The sequence below is a fragment of the Mixophyes fleayi genome, chromosome 1, assembly GCF_038048845.1.
Source record: "Mixophyes fleayi isolate aMixFle1 chromosome 1, aMixFle1.hap1, whole genome shotgun sequence".
Lineage (NCBI taxonomy): Eukaryota > Metazoa > Chordata > Amphibia > Anura > Limnodynastidae > Mixophyes > Mixophyes fleayi.
Window position 1 is genome coordinate 157,195,787 of NC_134402.1, and position 21,718 is coordinate 157,217,504.

The 21,718-nt window shown below is 39.9% G+C and overlaps 1 protein-coding gene across 2 annotated transcripts in view; it reads left to right on the forward strand.

Moving 5' to 3' along the window:
• Positions 1-329: 329 nt before the first annotated feature.
• Positions 330-21,718, forward strand: part of COX18 (cytochrome c oxidase assembly factor COX18) — a 35,982-nt gene continuing 14,593 nt past the window's right edge. Inside the window, exons 1-4 of one of the 2 annotated variants that reach the window (XM_075202307.1) lie at positions 330-453; positions 2,997-3,480; positions 9,260-9,360; positions 11,051-11,217. In XM_075202307.1, coding sequence (XP_075058408.1) covers positions 335-453; positions 2,997-3,480; positions 9,260-9,360; positions 11,051-11,217 — 871 coding nt within the window. In that variant the 5' untranslated portion in view covers positions 330-334. The other variant, XM_075202316.1, reaches the window with a different exon arrangement.

Consider the following 21,718-nt stretch of genomic DNA (forward strand, 5'->3'; position numbering starts at 1 on the left):
TGTTAGCAGAGGTAACAATCAATAGAATGCCGCTTCTCAATTTATTTTGAACTGGTGATATCACTGCCAAGTTCCTTCAGTAAAGCTACTAATTTCTAGTTAATCGGTAAACTGCGTTCCCCTGAATACTGTTTCAGTCTACAAAATATGTGCTTCCAGTGTATGAATTTAACAGGTGCACTTTAACTGTAGGAAGCTGGAAACAGGAAGTTGTTATGGTGGCACTAAAATGTATCCCTCCTCCTAACTTGTGCGAATACAGCGTTTGGTGCCTCTGGGAACCTCCCGAGATCATAGAGTTGGAAAAGCAAAGACCGAAATTGCTAGTCTCATAATGTGCTGTCTAGCAAGGTCAGCAATGTACTTTTTTAAAATTAGTTCAGCTCCATCTGCCGGCAAAAGGTTAGAATTGCTGACATACTGTGTGCGATTGAATGGACGTATTTCCTACTTGTGAGTATGCCCTGAATTTCCTTCATTACAGTTCTGTAATTTGCCTGTTGTAAAACCAGACATCGTTGCACGTTAGAGGAAAAAGGCGGTGAGTGTACTGGAAACTGTGTCACACTTGCTGTGAAATCTGTTGTCGAGACAGTGTTCAGTGCTTTGAGGCTTCCTATACACTGAAGTAGATTCTAATGCTACATTTTCATATTTTTATGCGAAAACATGGAGTTTTCCTACGTAGTTTTTTGGCAATAATAATGAATCATATTGAGGATTATATTGGGACTGACAGGCAGATAAGTAGCAAAATGGTCTATCAGAGCTGCCGCATTAGGACGAGAAAGTATATGTCAAAACCTGTCATGAAGACTGGGCTTACATGTATGATAGACTAGCACCTACTTCAGTAATAACTTGCCTAAGGAACCATACATAGATGGCGTGATCTGTATCAGTCAATTATTAATAGCTGCAATTCAGTGCTCAACAGCGCAGGTTTACACATTGGAATTGGCTTCAGTATCAGTCACATTTATAAACATAAAACTGAGAGAAAATTCTTAATGAAATTAATAGTGAGCACCTACTAGATTCTCATGTGTAGGCTACCTTGTGGTTAGCAGGGTTGTAGCCAATTATTTAATTGCAGCATTTCCAACCCAGTTAAACTTAATTTGAATGAAAAAAAAAAAGCATCAATTGAAAACAATACTGCATAGTTAGCCCTTTTTCCTAGGGCTCTTATGTTCTTCTCAGCCTGCCCAAAATCCGAGTCCCAAGTTGCAATCAAGAGAATCTGCAGCTTGTGATTGTTACATCCACTGGTGGAGTGTTTAAAGTGCTAGTCCATCCCCAATACCTCATCCTTACATGCACCAGAGTTAGCTGGGAGTGGCACCCGCTCATCATGGTGATGTCTGACAGGGCAGTCTCCCCTTAAGTGTGATATGTCACAACTAAATCAGGACAGTTCAGAGATAGGTAGAAGCGCTTTTTTTTGTCTCCAGCCACACACACAAACATGAGTTTCAAAATATATGGATATGTAGTTTTTTTTTGGGAGGGTCAATTAAGGAACAATTATACCCCCTAATTGAAATGTTCATACATGAATATGCTGTTCAGTGTTAACAAGGAAACTATTACAAAGTTAAGTGGCATCAAATATTTCCTCTTCCTTTTATAAGACACAGCTGAAACCATATCCTGTATCGAATTTGGTTTCAATAGTTATCAGGTATTTTTGTAGTTGTAAGTGATTGCAGATCTCGCCATTGGCCTTTGAATGTTATATTTCAATCTCACAATTTGCCCATTTACATGTGTGTCCAAAATAGACTTTATTAATTTTGGTAGGACTGAGTAACAGGCTTGTACTGTGTTGTTAGCATAACTTGCACTAGACAAATGATATGCAATGGTTTTAGTGCAGATTTGCAGCTTTGAGCAATGATGGTAAACAACCATTACTTTCCTGCTGTATATCATCATCACCATTTATTTATAGAGCGCCACTGATTCCACAGCGCTGTACAGAGAACTCGCTCACATCAGTCCCTGCCCCATTGGAGCTTACAGTCTAAATTCCGTAACATACACACACAGACGGACACACAGAGACTAGGGTCAATTTTGATAGCAGCCAATTCACTTACTAGTATGTTTTTGGAGTGTGGGAGGAAACTGGAGCACCCGGAGGAAACCCACACAAACACGGGGAGAACATACAAACTCCACACAGATAAGGCCATGGTCGGGAATTGAACTCATGACCCCAGTGCAGTGAGGCAGAAGTGCTAACCACTAGGCCACCGTGCTGCCCATGGTATATCTGGTATAGTACAAATATTTCTAAGATGCAAAGCACTTGTGTTGCAGTGATATCCCTAATCCTGCCCCTGTATATCTGCCCATCACTATTCAGCCTTTATGGAACATTTATTACTCTAGATATCTGTTGTCCAATCCTAGCTGGTCTGGGTTTGCAATGCTGCAAGTTAAAGAAGCACCACTCTTTGACTGCAATTTCTGAAGGATAGAACCAACAGCATGTTGGACGGAATTAATCAAGCGTGGTCTGGCATTGTTAGTATTGTTACTCCATTTGCCATAATGATCATTATTCTGACAAGCTTTTAAGGTGCGTTAATATTTCAGTGAATGCAGAAAACCAGGGGCAATCGGTGAGCTAATAGTAATAGCTTGCCTAAGGAACCATAGGCTGTGTTATGTGTCAGTCAATTATTAATAGCTTTACACTGCACCCCCTAGAAAACTTATTCATTGAATTTAGCAGACAATTTGGAAATGGCCTCAGTATCGGTCACATTTCTAAACATAAAACTCAGAGAAAAATCTTAATGAAACAGGCCCTAACTAATAGTAATTATTAAAATATAGTTTAGGTATTGCTAAAATATAACATAGTAGCCATACCCACATGTAGTTTAGTTTTTCAAAAAATATAGACATTGAAATTGCCTAGCTTTTTATCATGCAAAGCTGAAAATTGTGGATTTTAATTTGTATAATGGTATTTTCTTGTTTAGATTTGTGGCAATGTTTTGTCAATATGTGAAGAACTCCATGATTTGGATCAAAAGCAATGAATTCCTTTCGTGCCAAAAACTGTTCCCAAGAAGATGGCAGTATGCAAGTTTTTTTGGGACTGTTAATTTCAAAAGCCAAAATCAAGGACGAAGAAAACATGTGCAAATCTTACCAGGTGTCCATAGATCTGGTGGTGGTTATAGCAAGAGTTCTTTCCTTGCACCAAGTCTGCCTCCGTCCAACAGGACTGTTATATCTGCAGCCTCTCTTGCAGCAGCATCTCCAGGGCAGCTAAATGACGATCATGGTGTGTATGCAAAACTAGCAGATTCTACTCCAGTTCATTTAGCCGAGAATGTGCTTATATCTGTACAAGAAGCTACAGGGTTGCCATGGTGGGCCAATATTTTGTGCACAACAATATTGCTCAGAACAGCAGTAACCCTCCCTCTGTCAATATATCAGATGCACATTCTAGAAAAGGTGCGTATTCTACCTGTCAGTACTTGTTTTTGTTTTTTTCCTTTTTTCATTTTAAAATGTATTCTATTTCTTCAGTTGCATTAAAGTTTAACTCCACCCAAAACTAAAAAAAATCAGTTTTAGGTGGAGTTTCATAAGTTAAAGGCTTTTCCCAGTTTCATGGAGTTTTTTTTTTTTATAGCAGTTACATGCACAAATTAGACCCAAAAGATCTGTTTTGCAACTAGAATCCCTATAGTGTATTTTGCACTTAACATTTCCTCAAGTGCTTGCTATTGACTGGTGGCGGGCCATCATGAGTTATGGCCGGACACATCAAACCCAATGTCATCAAGTTTGATATGAGTAGCACAATAGATCTACACACTTCTAGAAAGTGTATGAAGACAATGGTTGCTGACGAAATAGGGACTATATTTGCAAAATAGGTCTTTAGGGTCTAACCAGTAAGAGAAAAAAATGCCACAAAAGTGGAGTTGACCTTTGCCTCGCTGCTAACGCATTTTGGTTACTCCTGTTTTGAGCCTATTTTGTAGTTTTTGGGCACATCGCATTCCAACATCAATATCAGTATTTTTTTTGTACAGTACCTAAACAATTCATACCTTATGTATTTCCGAAAATACCATTGGTTTCTTTATAACCCTGCCCTTCACAGTTTTGGGCTGCATTTAGAAGACAAATCAGTTTTGGGTGAAATTAATAATTTAGTACTTCCCTGAGGAATCAGCATGCAACTTGGTGACTCTTACAGCCCCCGTCATCATAATCATATTTATTTCTCTATTAAATTAAAAGTATCACACCATGACATTATGTTGGTGCTGTCCATTAGACCTAAGCTTGGAAACATTGCTTGTTTATCATTTAAAAAGAAAAAAACGCAACCATGTTTTTCCATAAACATTGTTTTCATCTCCTGGAAAAATGTTAGTCTTATTCCCAGTGAGGTTTTTTTTTATCTGCAGATGTTTAAAATAAACTTCTTTGTACATATCAGTTCTGAACTACAACATTTAGGCCAATATTTACTAATGCTATTCATTGTGCTGTATATAAAACACATGATTTACTAAAGGCAATACTGCTGTAGCACTGCCCAGTCCTCTAGAGGGGAGTCTGAAAAAAATGAGCAGGCCACCTCACCTAGATAGTACCAGCCCAATGCTGAATAGTAATGGGCACCTTGTGTTACCTATAGGTGGTGGATACCAAAGTAATAAGTGTGTGTATGTATGTACACTGATCAGCTACAACATTAATACCACTGACAAGTGAAGTGGATAACTTTGACTATCTTATTACAATGACACTTTCCATGAGGTGGGATATGTTATGCAGTAAGTGAACAGCCAGTTATTGAAAATTGATGTGTTGGAAGCAGGAAAAATGGGCTAGCGTAATATCTGAGTGACTTTGACAATGGTGACCATGCTCATTGATGAGTGTAGGGAGCAAAAGCTAGTCGGTTTGGTCCAACTTCACAGAAGTTGACTATGATAGAAAGGTGTCTGAACAGTGCATCGCAGCTTGCTGCGTAGCTGCAGACTGCTCAGAGTGCCCATGCTCATCCCTGTACACCACTGAAAGTGCCTGCATTGGGCACATGAGTGCCAGATTTTGACCATGGAGCATTGGCAGAAGGTGGCCTGGTCTGATGAATCACTTTTTGTTTTACAACATGTGGATAGCTGGATGCGAGTGCGTTGTTTACCTGGGGGAGAAATGGCACCAGGATGCGCTATAGGAAGAAGGGAAGCCAATGGACACAGTGTGATGCTCTGGACAATGTTCTGCTGGGAAGCCTTGGGTCCAAGCATTCATGTGGATGTTACTTTGACACGTACCATATACATAAACATTATTGCAGACCGAGTAGACCCCCTTATGCCAATGGTATTCCCTGATGGCAGTGGCCTCCTTCAGCAGAATAATGGCCTCTGCCACACTGCAAAAATTGTTCAGGAATGGTTTGAGGAACATGACAGAGTTCATGTTGTTACCTTGGCCTCCAAATTCCCCAGCTCTTAATCCAATCAAGCATCTGTGGGATGTGCTGGAAAAACAAGTCCCAGCTATGGAAGACCAGCTTACAGGAATTAAAGAATCTGCTGCTTAGGTCTTAGGTGCCAGATACCACAGGACACCTTCAGAGGTCTTGTTGAGTATATGCCTGTCAGAGCTGTTTTGTTGGCACGAGGAGGGCCTACACAATAATAAGCAGGTGCTTTTAATGTTGTGACTGATTGATGTATATGTATTGTTGATATAAATATATCCTAGGAAGGATTGCATTGTGAATGTTTAAATAGTGTGAAGGTCACAGTGTCTGCCTTACACACGGAAGATCCATCCTCTGGTGAAGTTGCTATTTAAATTTTATGGGAGACATATATATATATATATATATATATATATAGATATAGATATAGATATAGATATATATATAGATATCTAGTGTGCCTAGTGCCAAGCCACTACCTCTGATGGAGTCTCTGTGATAAAATGTGTCAGACCTGACTTTGTGCACTACAGGTTTTACCTGATCGTTCTTTGGGGGGTCATAAACCAATACATTATAGTGTTCTAGTAAGCATGTCAGTTGTTTTTCATTAAAGCCGAAAGGTTGGTATAGAGCGCACCTTTTTATTGTGTTCACAGATGGTCTAAAGCCTATGAGGATTCAAGTAATTTCTAAAAGGGAAGCGTCAGACTTATCAATGAGTCTGTGTGGAAAGCACTGGAAGATATGTGTGCTAACCTGTTTAAAAAGACAGATTTGTCTTAAGTAACCAGTGATTCTTGGATCTGTGTTACTAATCTTTTAATGTTTAATTACACATGTTGAACACTTTTTTTCATTGATAATATGAAAATAGTCAGTGAAGTATTATATATAATATGTACACTCAGTGGTGTCACACGTCGGACCCGCAGACCCAATGCTCGGGGTATTGCGCATGGTTTTTATCACCTCCTCACATTCTTTGGGAGACTAATTATCCTACAGGATATTTAAGGAATCTGTTCCACAGGGAAGGTGCCTGTTCTTTGAGTCAACTCTCCCCAGTGCTCAGCCATGGCTCCCACTGTTCTCCTGCCCCTTTGACAGCAGATTATCGCTCCTGTCTCCAGCAACTCTGCAGTTATCCACAGTGGTCTCCAAATCCGCTGCAGTCTATAGCTCCTTGACTCCTGATACTCTGCAGCTGTCCTCAGTGGTTTCTATACCTTCCACAGACTATCTTACTGGGCCTTTTCCTGTCTGGGTTGGATCATCACCTATTCTCAGCCTCTGGGTACTCTCTACTTGTCTCGCCTGGCACTCACTCAGAGGAACAGAGGCTGCAAAGTCCATACCTCCATGCCGGGTGTCCCTGGCGAAAACTATATGCCTCGTTTTTCTCCACACCTCTCAGAAACTGTTGATCTCCTTGGATTGTAATGTATTACAGTCTAGAGTTTACAGAGAATGGTGCACAACACAAAAAACATACAGCGAGCTGCAGTTTTGCGGGTGAAAATACCTTTTTAATGAGAGCGGTCAGGAGAGAATGGCCAGACTGGTTCAAGCTGACAGGTAATCAACTGTACCTCAAATAACTGTGCGTTATAACACTGGTATGCAGAAGATCATCTCTGAATGCACAGCACACCGGACTTTGAGGTAGATGAGCTAAAGTAGCGGAAGACCACATAGGGTTCCACTAACTAAGAACAGGAAACTGAGGCTACCATGGGCACAGGCTCACCAAAACTGCATAGTTGAAGAGTGTAAAAACATCACCTGGTCTGACAAGTCTAGATTTCTGCTGCATCATACAGATAGTAGGTTCATAATTTCACATAAACAACATGAATCCATGGTTCATTTTGACTTGTGTCAGCGTTACAGGCTGATGATGGTATAATGGTGTGGAGAATGTTTCTTTGGCACACTTTAGGCCACTTCAAACCAATTGAGCATTGTTTAAATGCCACAACCTACCTGAGGATTGATGCTGACCATGTGCATTCCTCTATGTCCATATTCTACCCATCTTCTAATAACTATTTTCTTCAGGTTAATGTTTCATGTCACAAAGCACACTGCTGGTACCATGAACATGATAATGAGTTCAGTGTACTCAAATGTCTTCCATAGTCAAAAGATGTTAATCCAATAGATCATTTTTAGGATGTGGTGGAACTTTAGGATGTGGTGGAACGGGAGATTCACAGTGCAGTTAACAAATCTGCAGCAACGGTCATGTCATCATGGATCAGAATCTCTAGGAATGTTTCTAGCGCTTTGTTGAATCCATTCCATGAAGAATTCAGGCTGTTTTGAGCACAAAGGGCGTCACTACAAAAAGGAATCTAATAAAATGGCCCCTGAGTGAATATTTTTAAAATATATGCTCACCTAAAATCTGCTAACATTCCACAGTATGCAGTAGTCCAAAGAGAATACTTGCTCTCTGGCCAAAAACTACACATAACAAAGTCACCATGTTAAACTGGATATTTCACACCCCGTTTTACCATGCATAGTGGCCTAAACTGTATGCGGTTTAGTGGTCTTCAAATCCAAGGTATGGGGGTTTGCAAACTGCAGGCAGAACCCCCATTGGTAAGTGCCATCCAAAAGTTTATTTCTGTCCTGAATCTTTCAATTTAAAACAATGGGGGGTAAATGTATATTTATAAAATTACCCCTGGGAATGTTGCAGAAAAGTTTGCAAAGAAAAGTAACATTCACCTTGATAGTGAACAGTGTTGGGTGACAGTTGAAATTGGACTATAGGTACAGACAGGGAAGGAGAGGATAAGCAGAGAGTTTCAAGAAGGACCAGTTGGTAGATAAATGGAACTTGATGATACAGGGAATGAGATGGATAATATTGAATGGAGAGAACAGCAGGGGAGTCATGGATAAGCAGTCAGAAGCAAAGGGTCTTATTTAGGGGGAGATTTAATTAATAAAATAATATGCAACGTGTCTCTGGAACGGCTGTGGTGACGCCTCACACGTATTTTTTTTTGCGAAATACCCGCTCCTTTATGCTCGCACCTCCATAGAGCTGCGAGGAAAAATGAGCGGATATTTTTACCATACTCACAGTAAAAATGCACAGCCGCGATGTTTTGTGCACCTGCACAAACTATGTTGCGATGCAAATGCATTTTTTTTTGCATGCAGGGAACTGCCTGCTTTTGCCTGCAGCATATAAATTTTGGCCAGCTTTATATTGTGCAACCCCCTGCCCCCCCCCTTCTTCTGGCTGAATTTACTTCTATCTCTCATTGAGCCCCAAAGGGGTTAAACAGCGTTAACATGGGAGGTTAGAGAGCTATAAAAGACAATAAGCACGGCCTGGTTTCAGGTGTAGGTAAACAGGCAACGTGGCCAAAAGGGTTAACATATTAGCCAATCACACATACAGGCAAGGACAGAAGGAATCACTGACAAGACACTAAGGGCACATGGGGTCACAGTGAAACCGTTAGGGAGCAGAATGCTAAAGGAAAAAAGAATGGACTTACAAAGGCAATAAATATGTCCATGAGCCTTATAAATCTTGCAATATCTGTGTTTTGTTTTGAGAAACTGGGGAATGATCTCAATATGTTCTCTTTAACAGCCTGTCGCAAGTCTAAATGGGAAAACACACGTAATATAAATAATGTGCTTTCTTTATTAATTCTGCACAACACACTATATAACATTCTGTAATAATATACTAAGCATTTGCACATGAGTTGCTTTATCTTCACCTTTTGCTTTATCTTTAGCTAGGTGGAAAATTTACAGCCAGAAATAGATAAATTAGCCAAGCAACTGCGATATGAAGTGTCTGTTTATGGGAAGCAGCATAGCTGGAATGACAAGGTTGCCAAGTAAGTTTTTCATAATTACATTTGTAATATTTTTAGATCAATTGTTGCTGCTAAAATATGTAGTCAAAACTTTTTCTAATTTGTGTGAAATGTAAACATAAAGTTGGTTATCCATATATTTGTTAAATGTGCAATGTTAGTGTTCTTAAAGTGTAAAGAAAAAGCAAGAAACCTAGTCCTACTAATTATAAGGCTAGGATAGTTCTATATAGACACAAGATTAAATATATTGCAGAAACCAGTAAAAAAATCATTATATGATTAAATATATAGATTTATTGGCTTAATCAGGATAAAGTGGATATTTATATTAGGAATACAAAGTCCCAAAATATGAGTCATTAGGAGAGAGACACAAGCTTTTTTGAATTCAAAGATAGTCGGTTATTTCTATTGGAACATTCGTTAGTCCCTCCTGTATGTTAGCTGTCAAGTATATATAAACTGGTGTTTTATCTTTCCACGTCTATGTAATAAAGGCAGACTCTAGGATTCTTCAAATATATGCTTGTTTCTTTCCAATCTCCAATAGAAGTAGAAGAATCAGGGTACAGGACCACTTTCTTTGTAATTCAAAACGTATGCAGTCTCAATTAGTAGACAAAAACCTTGACACGTTTCTCTGATCCTATGTGACTACATAGCAACAGCTTCCTTTGTAATGACAGTGGTGCAGAAGGCCAGTTGTGGAAACTTCTGCACGTCAGAGCTATGATTCGGAGTCAAATGTGTACAATATAAATGTTGCTGGTGGTGTCTTACCTGCTAAGCCCACCCTAGCTGTTTGATTCTTGGTAAGTTAGCCTTGATTGGATGAGATGGAGGTTCTTCTCACCTCCTCAAACTCCCAGTCTATGGTGGAGGAGCCTGATGAGCCATTCTCCTCACGGGGAAAACACTATGGCTCATGGTGCAGTGACAGCTAATGCTGATAGAAAGTGACGTCATACTGCCAGTATTGGGCAGTATAAACATACCAGAAAAAAAATAAATGCATTGGATATTGAAGGTTATAGTGGAATAAAATGAGAATGTAAAGAAGATGGCATCCATTGAGAAAATAAGTATAAACACATTTTTATGAATGGGTTATATAATCTAGGACCTATTTATTGCAAATGACATGTGTTAAAGGTAGTAAACAATTTCATGTGGATATAGATAGAGCGACAATATTTAATATATCTAAAAGAGATGCTTGGTATTACCAAAACAAAGTACTATATAATTTTTTTTAGCTGTCTTCAACAGTATATTCCTTTCAAAATCTCTCTGGAGGGAAACAAGTATGGCTGCCAGACACAGACACAGACACTCAGACCTCTGCATGTCATGATTAGCCAGAAGGGGGAGAAGGTTGAAAATAGATCTGAGTAGCTTTACAAAGGCTCTCTGTTCATTGCATCATGTGCCATGTGACTGTGGTTTCCATGGTAGTCACATTATACTGTGGAAAGTTTGCAGAATTAAATATCATTAACAGTAGTTTGAAGAAACAAACCAAGGTAAAGAGTTAAATGTCAATAGCCTACCAGAGTGATTCATGTAAAAAACAAACACCTATTTTTCATGCCACTGCTGCTTAAAATTATTGTTGGGGTCAAGTGTGAATGGTGAGATCCAATGAAGAGTACAGAGCACAAAAAATATCTTTAACAACAGTGTTATTATGTTTTACTTTTAAAAACAGGTTTCATTTCCGTAAAAACTTGAAAAGGATTATAAATGAACTCTATGTGCGAGATAATTGTCATCCAATTAAGGCCAGTCTGATTATGTGGATCCAAATTCCAATGTGGATTTTTGTTTCTCTGGCTCTGAGGAATTTCAGCTTCAATACAGGTGGCTCAAGTGCAGGTACACAAACATTTATTTACCTATGAGATGTTGCTGTGCAAATGATATTGGAAATTAATAGCAAATAACAAGTTTTGCAACTATATAGTCACTCCTGTTTCTCACCCTCTGAATTCTCTTCCCCTCAACTCCATTTAACTTTGCTCGCTCTTCCTGCTAATCTCTCAGTGTCATGCTTTTTTCATCTCTTTAAACTCTCGTCATCATCAACATTTATATAGCGCCAGCAGATTTTGTAGCCCTTTACAATTGGTAACAAGCAGTAATAAAACAATACAGAGAAGTAAGAGGGCCCTGCTCGCAAGCTTACAATCTATGGGATTGCATTTTACCACTCCCTGTTCTTCTTTCCACCACTCCTGTCAGGCGTTCTCTGATGTCAGCTGTTCTCACAATTGTTAATTGGTTTGAGGCAGTTACTCATTTAAGGGCTTGATAATGATCCGATTGATTTCATTTGAATTATTGGGCATCTGGCTCATTTTCAGGCCACACTGCATTATCAGACCATTGCTGCTGACATCTCAGCATATCTGGCCAACTTTAGCTTTACAGTTACATTAATCAATTATTCAGTACATCTGAAGAACAGAAATTTAAATTACTTCCTTGCTTTCTCACCATTCATGTGGCTGACCTTTGTTATGAGCGTTTTGTCGCTATCCAATAACGATTGTCGAATCTCGATTTGTGTTTCCAACGCACAAAGATTTATTCTCAAAAAGTAGCAGTATATATATCTTAGCGAAATAATAGTAAGTACAGCCGTTACTTATCGCAGGCGCTCTGGATCCAGTGAACAGTCATTCAGTCCTGAAGTCTGTGGTCTAGGTGACTGAACACTAGATGAGGAATTGCTGCTTATATGCAAACAGAGATACAGTAAAACAATGCAAAGGTGTGGCTTGCTTCTATTGGTCCAGGCATCAGGAGGGTCCAGGGGGTAGCAGATCATAGGCTAGTTTAAGCTCAGGAATCCAAAGGAGGGGATCATCTCTCAAGGGGATGAGCTCTGATCTTCCCGCCAAGAATACTAATCCTAATAGTCCATAATTCCTTAACATTAATAACTTGCGTATGCGCTCTGCGATCCCTTCGCAGAGTGAACCGGACAGTCGCAAATGTGAAGGGGATTAGTTTGATACCACACATGACATGATTCCTTCAACGTGTACCATATGTTTTACTGATATGCATATAACTCATATTACACATAAATACTACTATATTTCGACATAAATGACTGTGTTGCAACTACCATTAATGTGTACTATTTTACAAGTGTGCGTGTTTGTGCGAATGTATGTAAAAGACTAAATACTGTTGTTGCCACGTGTTGCAGCTGCGTACGCCCTTCCACGCCGTAGCGTGCCCTTTCACGCCGTAGCGTACCGTATGCATCTTTTCAAACAAAGACAACCAAGTTTGCTCGATTTTAATTGAAATGACTTTATCCAATTTGCTGACTTCGACAGCTCCACCCTTTTGATAGTATAATAAACTCGCCTAATCACCGTTTCAAGTTCAGGGTTATACAACACTTCTTCACATACCATGATCTCGGTGTCTTGCACCACCCTTTCAGTCTCTTTCTCAGTGTTTCTCCTAGAAGACTTTTCCACACTTTAACACAGTAGGAACACATTTGACACATAAACCAATTGCTAAGATGACACCCAGTATAAGGAGAAGGAGCTTACCTACACTAGCAACCATTTCCTGTACCCACTCCCCCAGACCAGAGAAGCATTTCACAGGGTTCAACCATGAGAACCAACCTGACACCTTTTCCCCGACCTCATATAACGAAGAATTATGGTTCCTTCGAAATTCCCATTTCAGTTGCAGAATTTCATCCATCGTCCGGTCTATAACATCCTTAGGGTCATCCGTATTATTGGTGATGTACGTGCAACATTTTACACCGAACTGGGTGGCCAGTGTCACACAGTACCCACCAGTAATAGAGGTGAGATAATTTAGTACCAGTCTATGTTGCACCAACTCCTTCTTGTACGCTTGTAGCTCCCTTCCAGTATACCTGAAAGTGTCATCATACATCTCGGTGATATTGTCTATTAATTTAGCTAGGTCTTGGATATATTTAAAGTTTAACGTTCCCCGAGCGGTCCTGGTGAGATCTAGAGCGACCATAACTTGGAAATCCGCGGTTTCACTAAGCAATTTTGTAGCTATGGGTTCCTCACCAGGAATCATATTTCTCTTGTCACGGTGTTCATACTGTGTGTGTCTGTATGGTGGTGATGTAGTCTTGTGAATACCAACCATTTCTTCATTAGTAATAGTCATGATTTCAGGAACCAGTTTAGCTAAGAAACAGAAGCCCTTGGAACTCAGAGTCACCCAGGAATAAGCTTTCCTCCCACAAAGTACACATCATCAGGGAGAACATAAGGAACAGTATGTCCATTAATTATATCACACAGAGTTTCGATAAAACTACCCATGCCTAGTGTCTCCATTTGCTCAAGACACGTGTTAGCATGGATGACATTCTTACAATTATCTATAGAGACTTTTCCAATGGATACGTTCTTATGTTTGGTTACACGCCCTAATTTGTGACTTCCATCAACATTCCTGGTTATTGGTGGCCTCAGTCTCCCTCCAAAATGAGCGTGGCGAGCCATTGTCTGATCTGATAGGTCAGCTTCCCAATTCTACAGACGCTTTGCATGAGAGATATTTAGACACAGCAAAGATTTGTCTACCGAGTATTGTCAAAGCGTTAGACTAGGGAACCTAGTGTTATTGTACCTCCCCTCTATGGGCCTCCCACCCCTCAATTCGAGTACTTCGGAGATGTTTAATGGGAATAGCACTAGTCCTATGTTATGCTGCCCCTGCGGCACGTGAGAGCACACCCAGCTTGGTTTAGCAACTTACCCACCAGGGAGTGATAATCCTCCAAAGGATGCCCGCCCACATTCAGATTACCGGTGGACTGACATCGCTGGATGCATCTCTCTTCAACTAGGGAGTAACAGAACTTGCAGATACAATACTCATCAGACAATAGTCCCTCACACTGTCTCCAAGTTCCCGAGCTAGCAGACCTTTTCATAACCCCTGGACCAAGCTTAATAATTGACTGCTCTGGGTATTCTAATAACTTTTCCTCGATTTCCATTTCATCCGTATCACTGCCAGAACCTTCCTCTGTCCACCATCCTCCTTTACAAAAATAGAATATCCTAGAAAAAGTAAAAACCAGGAAAATCCTGGAACAAAAGAAAAACAAAAAACCGCCACTCCATAGCTGGAAAGATAGTTCTGATGCAACGTCTCTGGCTCAGGTGTCTTGACTGGCGGGCCTTAAGTCTCCCGGAACAGATTTACGAGTGACAGATCTGTGTCGTCGGTCTCGGTTTTATCTCGCACTTTCTCCGGGTTATTGACTCTCCTGCAGTGGGTGGAATGGACCCAAGTGTCTCTCTCTGCAACCTTCAGTGATGTAGTACTGGTCAGCAGCACTTGGTACGGGCCTTCCCAACGGTCAGTTAAACAACCTGAGCCTAAGAAATTATGGATCATAACATTGTCCACAGGTTCAACATCATGACAATTCGTTTCTGGCATACCAGGTGACAGCATTTTGAGTTTTTGTTGTTGTTTCAGCTGTCTGCTCATTTTTATAAGATATTGCACAGTCACTTCATTATTACACTTCAAGTCGTCTTGCGGACTCACGATCAAATCAGGTTGTCGTCCGAACAGTATCAAAGGGGGACAGATTAAGAGGAAGTCTAGGAGTGGTTCGAATGCTATGAAGGACTAGTGGCAAAGCTTCAGGCCATGCCAACCCAGTTTCAGCCATTATTTTACCAAGCTTGTTCTTTATAGTACCATTTACTCTTTCCACCTTACCACTGGCTTGTGGTCGGTAAGGGGTGTGAAGTCTGCTACTGATTTCCATGAGCTTACACATATTCTGGAAGATATCACCAGTAAAGTGGGTACCCCTATCACTTTCAATGATTCTAGGGATACCGAACCTACACACAAAATCTTGTACAATTTTCTTTGCAGTGAACACAGCAGTATTAGTGACTGCCGGATATGCTTCTACCCAACCGGAAAACACATCAATACACACTAACACATATTTTAGATTCCTGCACGGTGGTAATTGGATATAGTCAATTTGTATTACCTGAAAAGGTCCGTCTGTAGGAGGGATGTGGGATGGCTCAGTTGGAATAGTTTTCCCGACATTTTTCCTCAAACAAGTAAGACATGACATTGCTTTCTTACCAGCCTGAGAGGAAAATCCAGGAGCACATCAGTATGCTCTCACCAGTTTGCACATACCTTCTTTACCCAGGTGAGTCAGACCGTGTGCTGCTTCAGCCAGGCTTGGATAGTATGTTCGGGGAGCTACAGGCCTACCTTGTCCATCCCTCCAGAGTCCTGAGGACTCTTGACCACATCCCTTCGCCTTCCAGACCGCCTTTTCCTGCAGGGAACACAAATCTTGCATTTCAATTAATTTCTGCATGTCTAATGTCTGAAAAACCATCATAGTCTCGGTCGATACAGTCATAAATTGCCCTGCCGCCCATTTAGCAGCTTCGTCTGCCCTGTTGTTGCCCAATGACACTGGGTCTTCTTCAAAGGTATGGGCTTTGCACTTTATGATGGCTACTGTTCTGGGTAACTGTATCGCTGTCAGAAGTCCTTTTATGTGTTGTGAGTGTGTCACTGGCGTACCTGCTGCTGTCGTAAAGTTTCTAAGACGCCAAAGGGCCCCAAAATCGTGCACTACCCCGAAGGCGTACCTAGAGTCAGTATATATATATTTGCTGATTTACCCTCTGCCAACTCACACGCTCTCCTTAATGCTACTAGTTCCGCCCCTTGGGCTGAGTGAGGTGGGCCAAGGGGTTCAGCTTTTACCACATCCTGATCGTCTACCACAGCGTAACCAGTACATAGCTCTCCCGTCTCTGTCTGTCTTTGACAACTCCCGTCTGTATAAAACGTAAAATCTACATTTTCTAAGGGGCTGTCACGTATGTCGGGCCTTGCAGTAAAGTTCTGGTTCAGGTGTTCCATACAGTCATGTGTGTCAGTACACTTGCCTAACTAATCATCAACCAGGGTCTCCTCACCTCCCACCCTTTGTGTCTCTAGAGACACATATGGAAGGTATGTAGCTGGATTTAAGGTGCTACATCGTTTGATGGTGATGTTTGAGGGTGCCGTCAGGGCTAGTTCCCACTTTGTGAATCTAGCTGAAGAAACATGTCTGGTTTGGGCTGAATTTAACAGAGCTGATACAGCATGGGGTGTATAGACAGTTGAATTATTTCCTAATACTACGTCTTCGCTTTTACTTACCAGAAGAGTAGTTGCTGCTACACTTCTGAGACATGTTGGGAGTAATCTTGCCACAGTTTCCAATTGTGCACTGTAGTATGCTACCGGTCTGCTAGCGTCCCCATGTTTCTGTGTGAGGACACCTGCTGCACAATCATCAGCTTCTGTACAGTATAGCTCAAAAGGCTTTTCATAATCAGGTATTCCCAATGCAGGTGCTCTAGTCAGACTATCTTTAAGATTAAAGAACGCTTGCTCTGACTCTTCTGTGTGTACAACACGTTCTGGTTTTGAGGAAGAGACTAGCTCCTGCAATAATAATGCCAGAATAGAAAAACCTGGGATCCAGGATCTACAGTATCCACACATCCCCAGGAAGGTACGAATCTGCTTCTGGCTCTGCGGCAGAGTCATGTGTTGTATGGCCTCAATCCTGTCTGTTGTCGGGTGTCTTAGCCCCTTGGTGAGGCAGTGTCCTAAGTATTTGACCTTAGTCTGACATGGCTGTAATTTATCCTTTGCCACCTTGTGCCCTGTTTGTGAGAGATGAAGCAACAACAATTTAGTATCATGTAAACATGACATAATAGAATCAGAGCACAACAAATCGTCCACATATTAAATTAGAACAGACACATTACAGGGTTGAAAGGATTGCAAACAGTCATGTAAGGCTTGGGAGAAAATACTGGGGCTGTCAATGAACCCCTGGGGTAGTCTAGTCCATGTGTATTGCAATCCCCTGTAGGAGAATGCAAATAGGTATTGGCAGTCAGGGTGAAGAGGGACTGAGAAGAAAGCAGAACATAGGTCAATGACCGTAAAATGACTAGCAGACGGTGGAATCTGCATGAGGATGACAGCTGGATTCGGCACTACGGGGAATTGGCTCTCAACAACTTTATTAATTCCCCTTAAGTCCTGGACTAATCTATAGCCCCTCCCCCCACTCTTCTTCACAGGGAAAATGGGACTATTTGCTGTGCTCGATGTACGAATTAAAATCCCTTGTTGTAACAGCCTTTCAATAACAGGATATACCCCTAATTCCACCTCTGGTTTTAATGGATACTGTGGGATTTTTGGAGCTATCCTACCACTTTTTAGATTTACCATGACAGGCTACATTTGCCATCAGTCCAGTGTCCTGTCCATCTCTGGTCCATAGTGAACCCAGTATTTCCAGCAACATCCCCTTTACTTGAGATGGACTTTGTTTTATAACAGTAGAGTGTAACATTAACCTTTGAGGGGTGTCCAATATATCCTGTACCTCATGTGCGACTTTCTCTGGTATATCTAAGAACACACCATCTGACGTACAGTATATGACACATCCCATTTTACATAACAAATCTCTCCCTAGCAAGTTAGTAGGAACCGCTGCAGCTAAAAGAAACGAATGTTTAGTATGGAGGGGCCCGATAGTAACTTCTGTGGGTTTAGTTATAGGATAATGTAACACTCTTCCCGTTACCCCCATAGCTGGAATAGTCTTACTGGTCACCTGTAGATTAAAAGGAGAGGTTATCATAGATCTGGCCGCCCCTGTATCTACAAGAAAAGTTTGTTTCCTACCAGCTATGTCAACTATCATTGTTGTTTCTTCTCTCAGTTAACCTCACTGGCTGTAGACTACAGGTATGACCTGACCCCTAGCGCTGACTATCGCTTTCCCGCACAGCATTTGCTGCTATAATATGTGCGGGTAGATGTGAGTCTTCTAGTCTATGTGAGTTCTTCCTTGGAGGATATCTATGTGTCCCACCTTTAGGGTTGTATCTGTCCTTTTTACAATCCCTCCTAACGTGTCCTCCTTCATTACAATTGAAACATCTGATCACTCTATGTTTCTTATTATGTGGGTTGTATGCTGGTGGTCGTGTATGCATCCCCTCTAGAGCCTGTATACTCACTGTTATCAGCCTATCACTTTTCTCTTCCTTCTTTCAAAAAAGGTTCTTGTCATGCTCCACAGCAGACTCCCTAAGAGAATCTACTGTGATGCCTCTCCAATTAGGTAATGTGGTTTGTACTCTGGTTTTTAAATTTTCCCTAAGACCATCCATTAGTACTCCTACAGCTACTTCCCTGTGATGTGGGTCCTCACCTATGTTTGATATCCCAGTGAACCGTGTCATCGCTGCTATAGCTCTAATGTAGTAATCTGATGCTGTTTCACTATCTTTCTGTTTGATGGTGAAAATTTTACTCCAATTCGTTACTACTGGAAAATAGATGGCTAAATGTTTGACAATCTGTTCTATATTCTCTTGATTAATCTCATCTGTCAAGGTGTCGTCTTCCTCCAACGAACAATCTTTAATAAATTGGTATGAAAGGGAAAAAAAGGGGGGAAATGTGCTTATAGAGGCACTCTGCGATCTTTATTATTGATAAAATATCCAATTCTTTATTAATATTGTTTAAAATAAGATCCCTCTAATTGTAAATAGCGAAATATAAAAACAACAAAGTGAAACAAATGTGAATTAAAATAGCAAAAATAATTTGCTATGCCCCGCTACTTTGTATATCAATTGTTATGTATATCAATAATTCATACTGTCCAATCTATAATATGATACTATACTCCTTTCTCATACTGACTTTGTTAGTGATTTCTTTACATAATTGATGGAATAATCCTGCTGTTAATAGTATCACTGTGATTGATAACTTCAGTTCATAGGTTACTCTAAATAGTAATTGGTAACCCTACATATAGACTTAATGAGATTAATCGTTGGCAATAAATTAATAGTTGCTTGGTTTAATTATACCTTAACCAAGTAATCTTGTATAATCACTTAATTTGCCAGTGGTAAAGTACCTAATGTGATATTGTAACAGCTGTTGTGTCTTAGTCCTGTCTTTAATAAGATCTCACACACACACACGCTATTGTATCTCACTGTTGAGGATTGATCTAAATGTAGCTAATGATATACTGCTAGGCTGTCATGAGATTATTCCCCCGTAATAGTAGGTCACATATAAAGATTAAGCTAATCAGCTACGTTGGGATTCTTATTGTTAAATGCTGAAGGCTGCTGCCAGACCCCGACCACACATTGTCACGATCTCACACGCACACCATGCATACAGCCTATTAGAGTATGAACGCTATCTATAATCTCTTATTAATAGAGAGGAGTAAGGACATTCAGTAGCGAGGCGGACGCCAACGCGCGTTTCGCTACTCGCTTTCTCAAGGCAACCCGATGTGAGGAAAGATAGAAGTATATATGCAGTAAAACACGCCCCCTCATCTGACGTGTAACATTTCAATAGGTGGAACTTCATGTCATGCAATTCCTAGATTGATAGTATATCAGACCAATCCTATTAGGTAAAATAGTTTAGATCCACCCCCTCAAGCTCGTTATTGGTAGATCAAACCTCCAGGTTATAGGATGTAAACAAAGGGATATACAATACCTTATATGAAAGCCTTTTAATGGTATACTCTTTCCTAATATAACAAGGTAAGTATTGTTGTGAATTTCTTAAAGGTGTTAATAAGTAATAATGAAAATAATAAATATTTAACTTGTGTGCCTATTAAAATTAAGATTAATACCCATATAAACAAAAATAAGAGGGTATGATGTGTGACTTAAACTATTATGCCAATTTTATTAATACCTAAATATATATAAAAAGTGATGATACATATAAAAAGTATCTTACTTAATATAACTGTTATATCAGTTTTATTTATATCTCAATTCTGATAAAAAGTGATGATATTTATAAGAAATATCATACTAAATATAATAGTGAAAAATACCTTATGCAATAATCCTGTACTGTTTTGGTACATAGTGAACAATTTAAAGGTGCACTAATTGTGAACACAATCTTATATTATAAAGAGTAAACATTAGATAATATATTTACCATCTTATAAATAAACCATAAGATTATTAAAATCATTAAGGCCATGTGGAATAAGACTATTCATCATAAATATTTGTCTAGCTTCTCGTTTAAGGAGTTCTTGATGGAAATCACCTCCACGAATCCCTAATGAAACCTTTTCCATAGCAAAAGCCTGTAAGGACTTGGGATTGCCCTCATGATATAATAAAAAATGCTTGGCAACAGTTGTTAGCGGTTTGAATTTATCTCTATCACGAGAGGTATTCTTAATGTTACTTACATGTTCTAAAAGGCGTTTTTTAAACGGTCTACTTGTCATACCAATGTACTTCAGACCGCATGGACAGGTCAGACAGTAGATCACCCCAATGGAATTACAGTTCAGAAACTCTTTTATACGCCAGATTTTAGAATACCGATCCGTGTATTCTTTAGTCTGTATAGAATAATCACACGACTTACATGTGCCACATTTAAAAAATCCTATGGTTTTCTTGATGATCCTTTTTTTAGGAATAAAATGACTATGGACTAATTGATCCTTCAGATTCTTAGATCTTTTCCAAGTCATTGATACTTTATTATCCAATATTTGTTTAAGATCATAATCTAGTAACACCACATTCCAATGTCTCTGAAAGATCTCTGAAATTTCTTTCCACTCGTTACAGAATGATCCTATCATTCTTACTGCAGAATCCTGAGTTTTTACAACCGGAGGTGGATAAATTAACGAATCTCTTTCTTTCTTGAACAGAATGTACTGCTTTTTTTATTACCTTGTTACTGTAACCACGCCGTTTGAATCTTCTCTGTAATTCCTGTGATCTAATCTGAAAAGTCTTATCATCTGAACAATTGCGTTTGGTCCTGAGAAGCTCACCCTTAGGCAAACCTCTAAGGACGGGAGGAAAATGTGAACTTGTATAATGTAGTAAATTATTGGTAGCTGTAGATTTCCTATAGATGTCAGTAGACAGTCTACCATCTCTATTTATTTGGATTTTTAAATCCAAAAAATTAATGGTATTTTCATGAATCTCTGAGGTTAATTTCAGATTTAAACTATTTCTATTTAATACTCCAGTAAATTCATGAAACAATTCTTCATGACCATCCCACAAAATCAGAATGTCGTCTATATAACGAAGCCATAGCAAAATATGACTCGTATACATTTCATTGACATCGTTAAATACATATTGCTGTTCCCACCAGCCAAGAAAAATATTTGCATACGTTGGTGCACAAGATGTGCCCATTGCAGTCCCTCTGA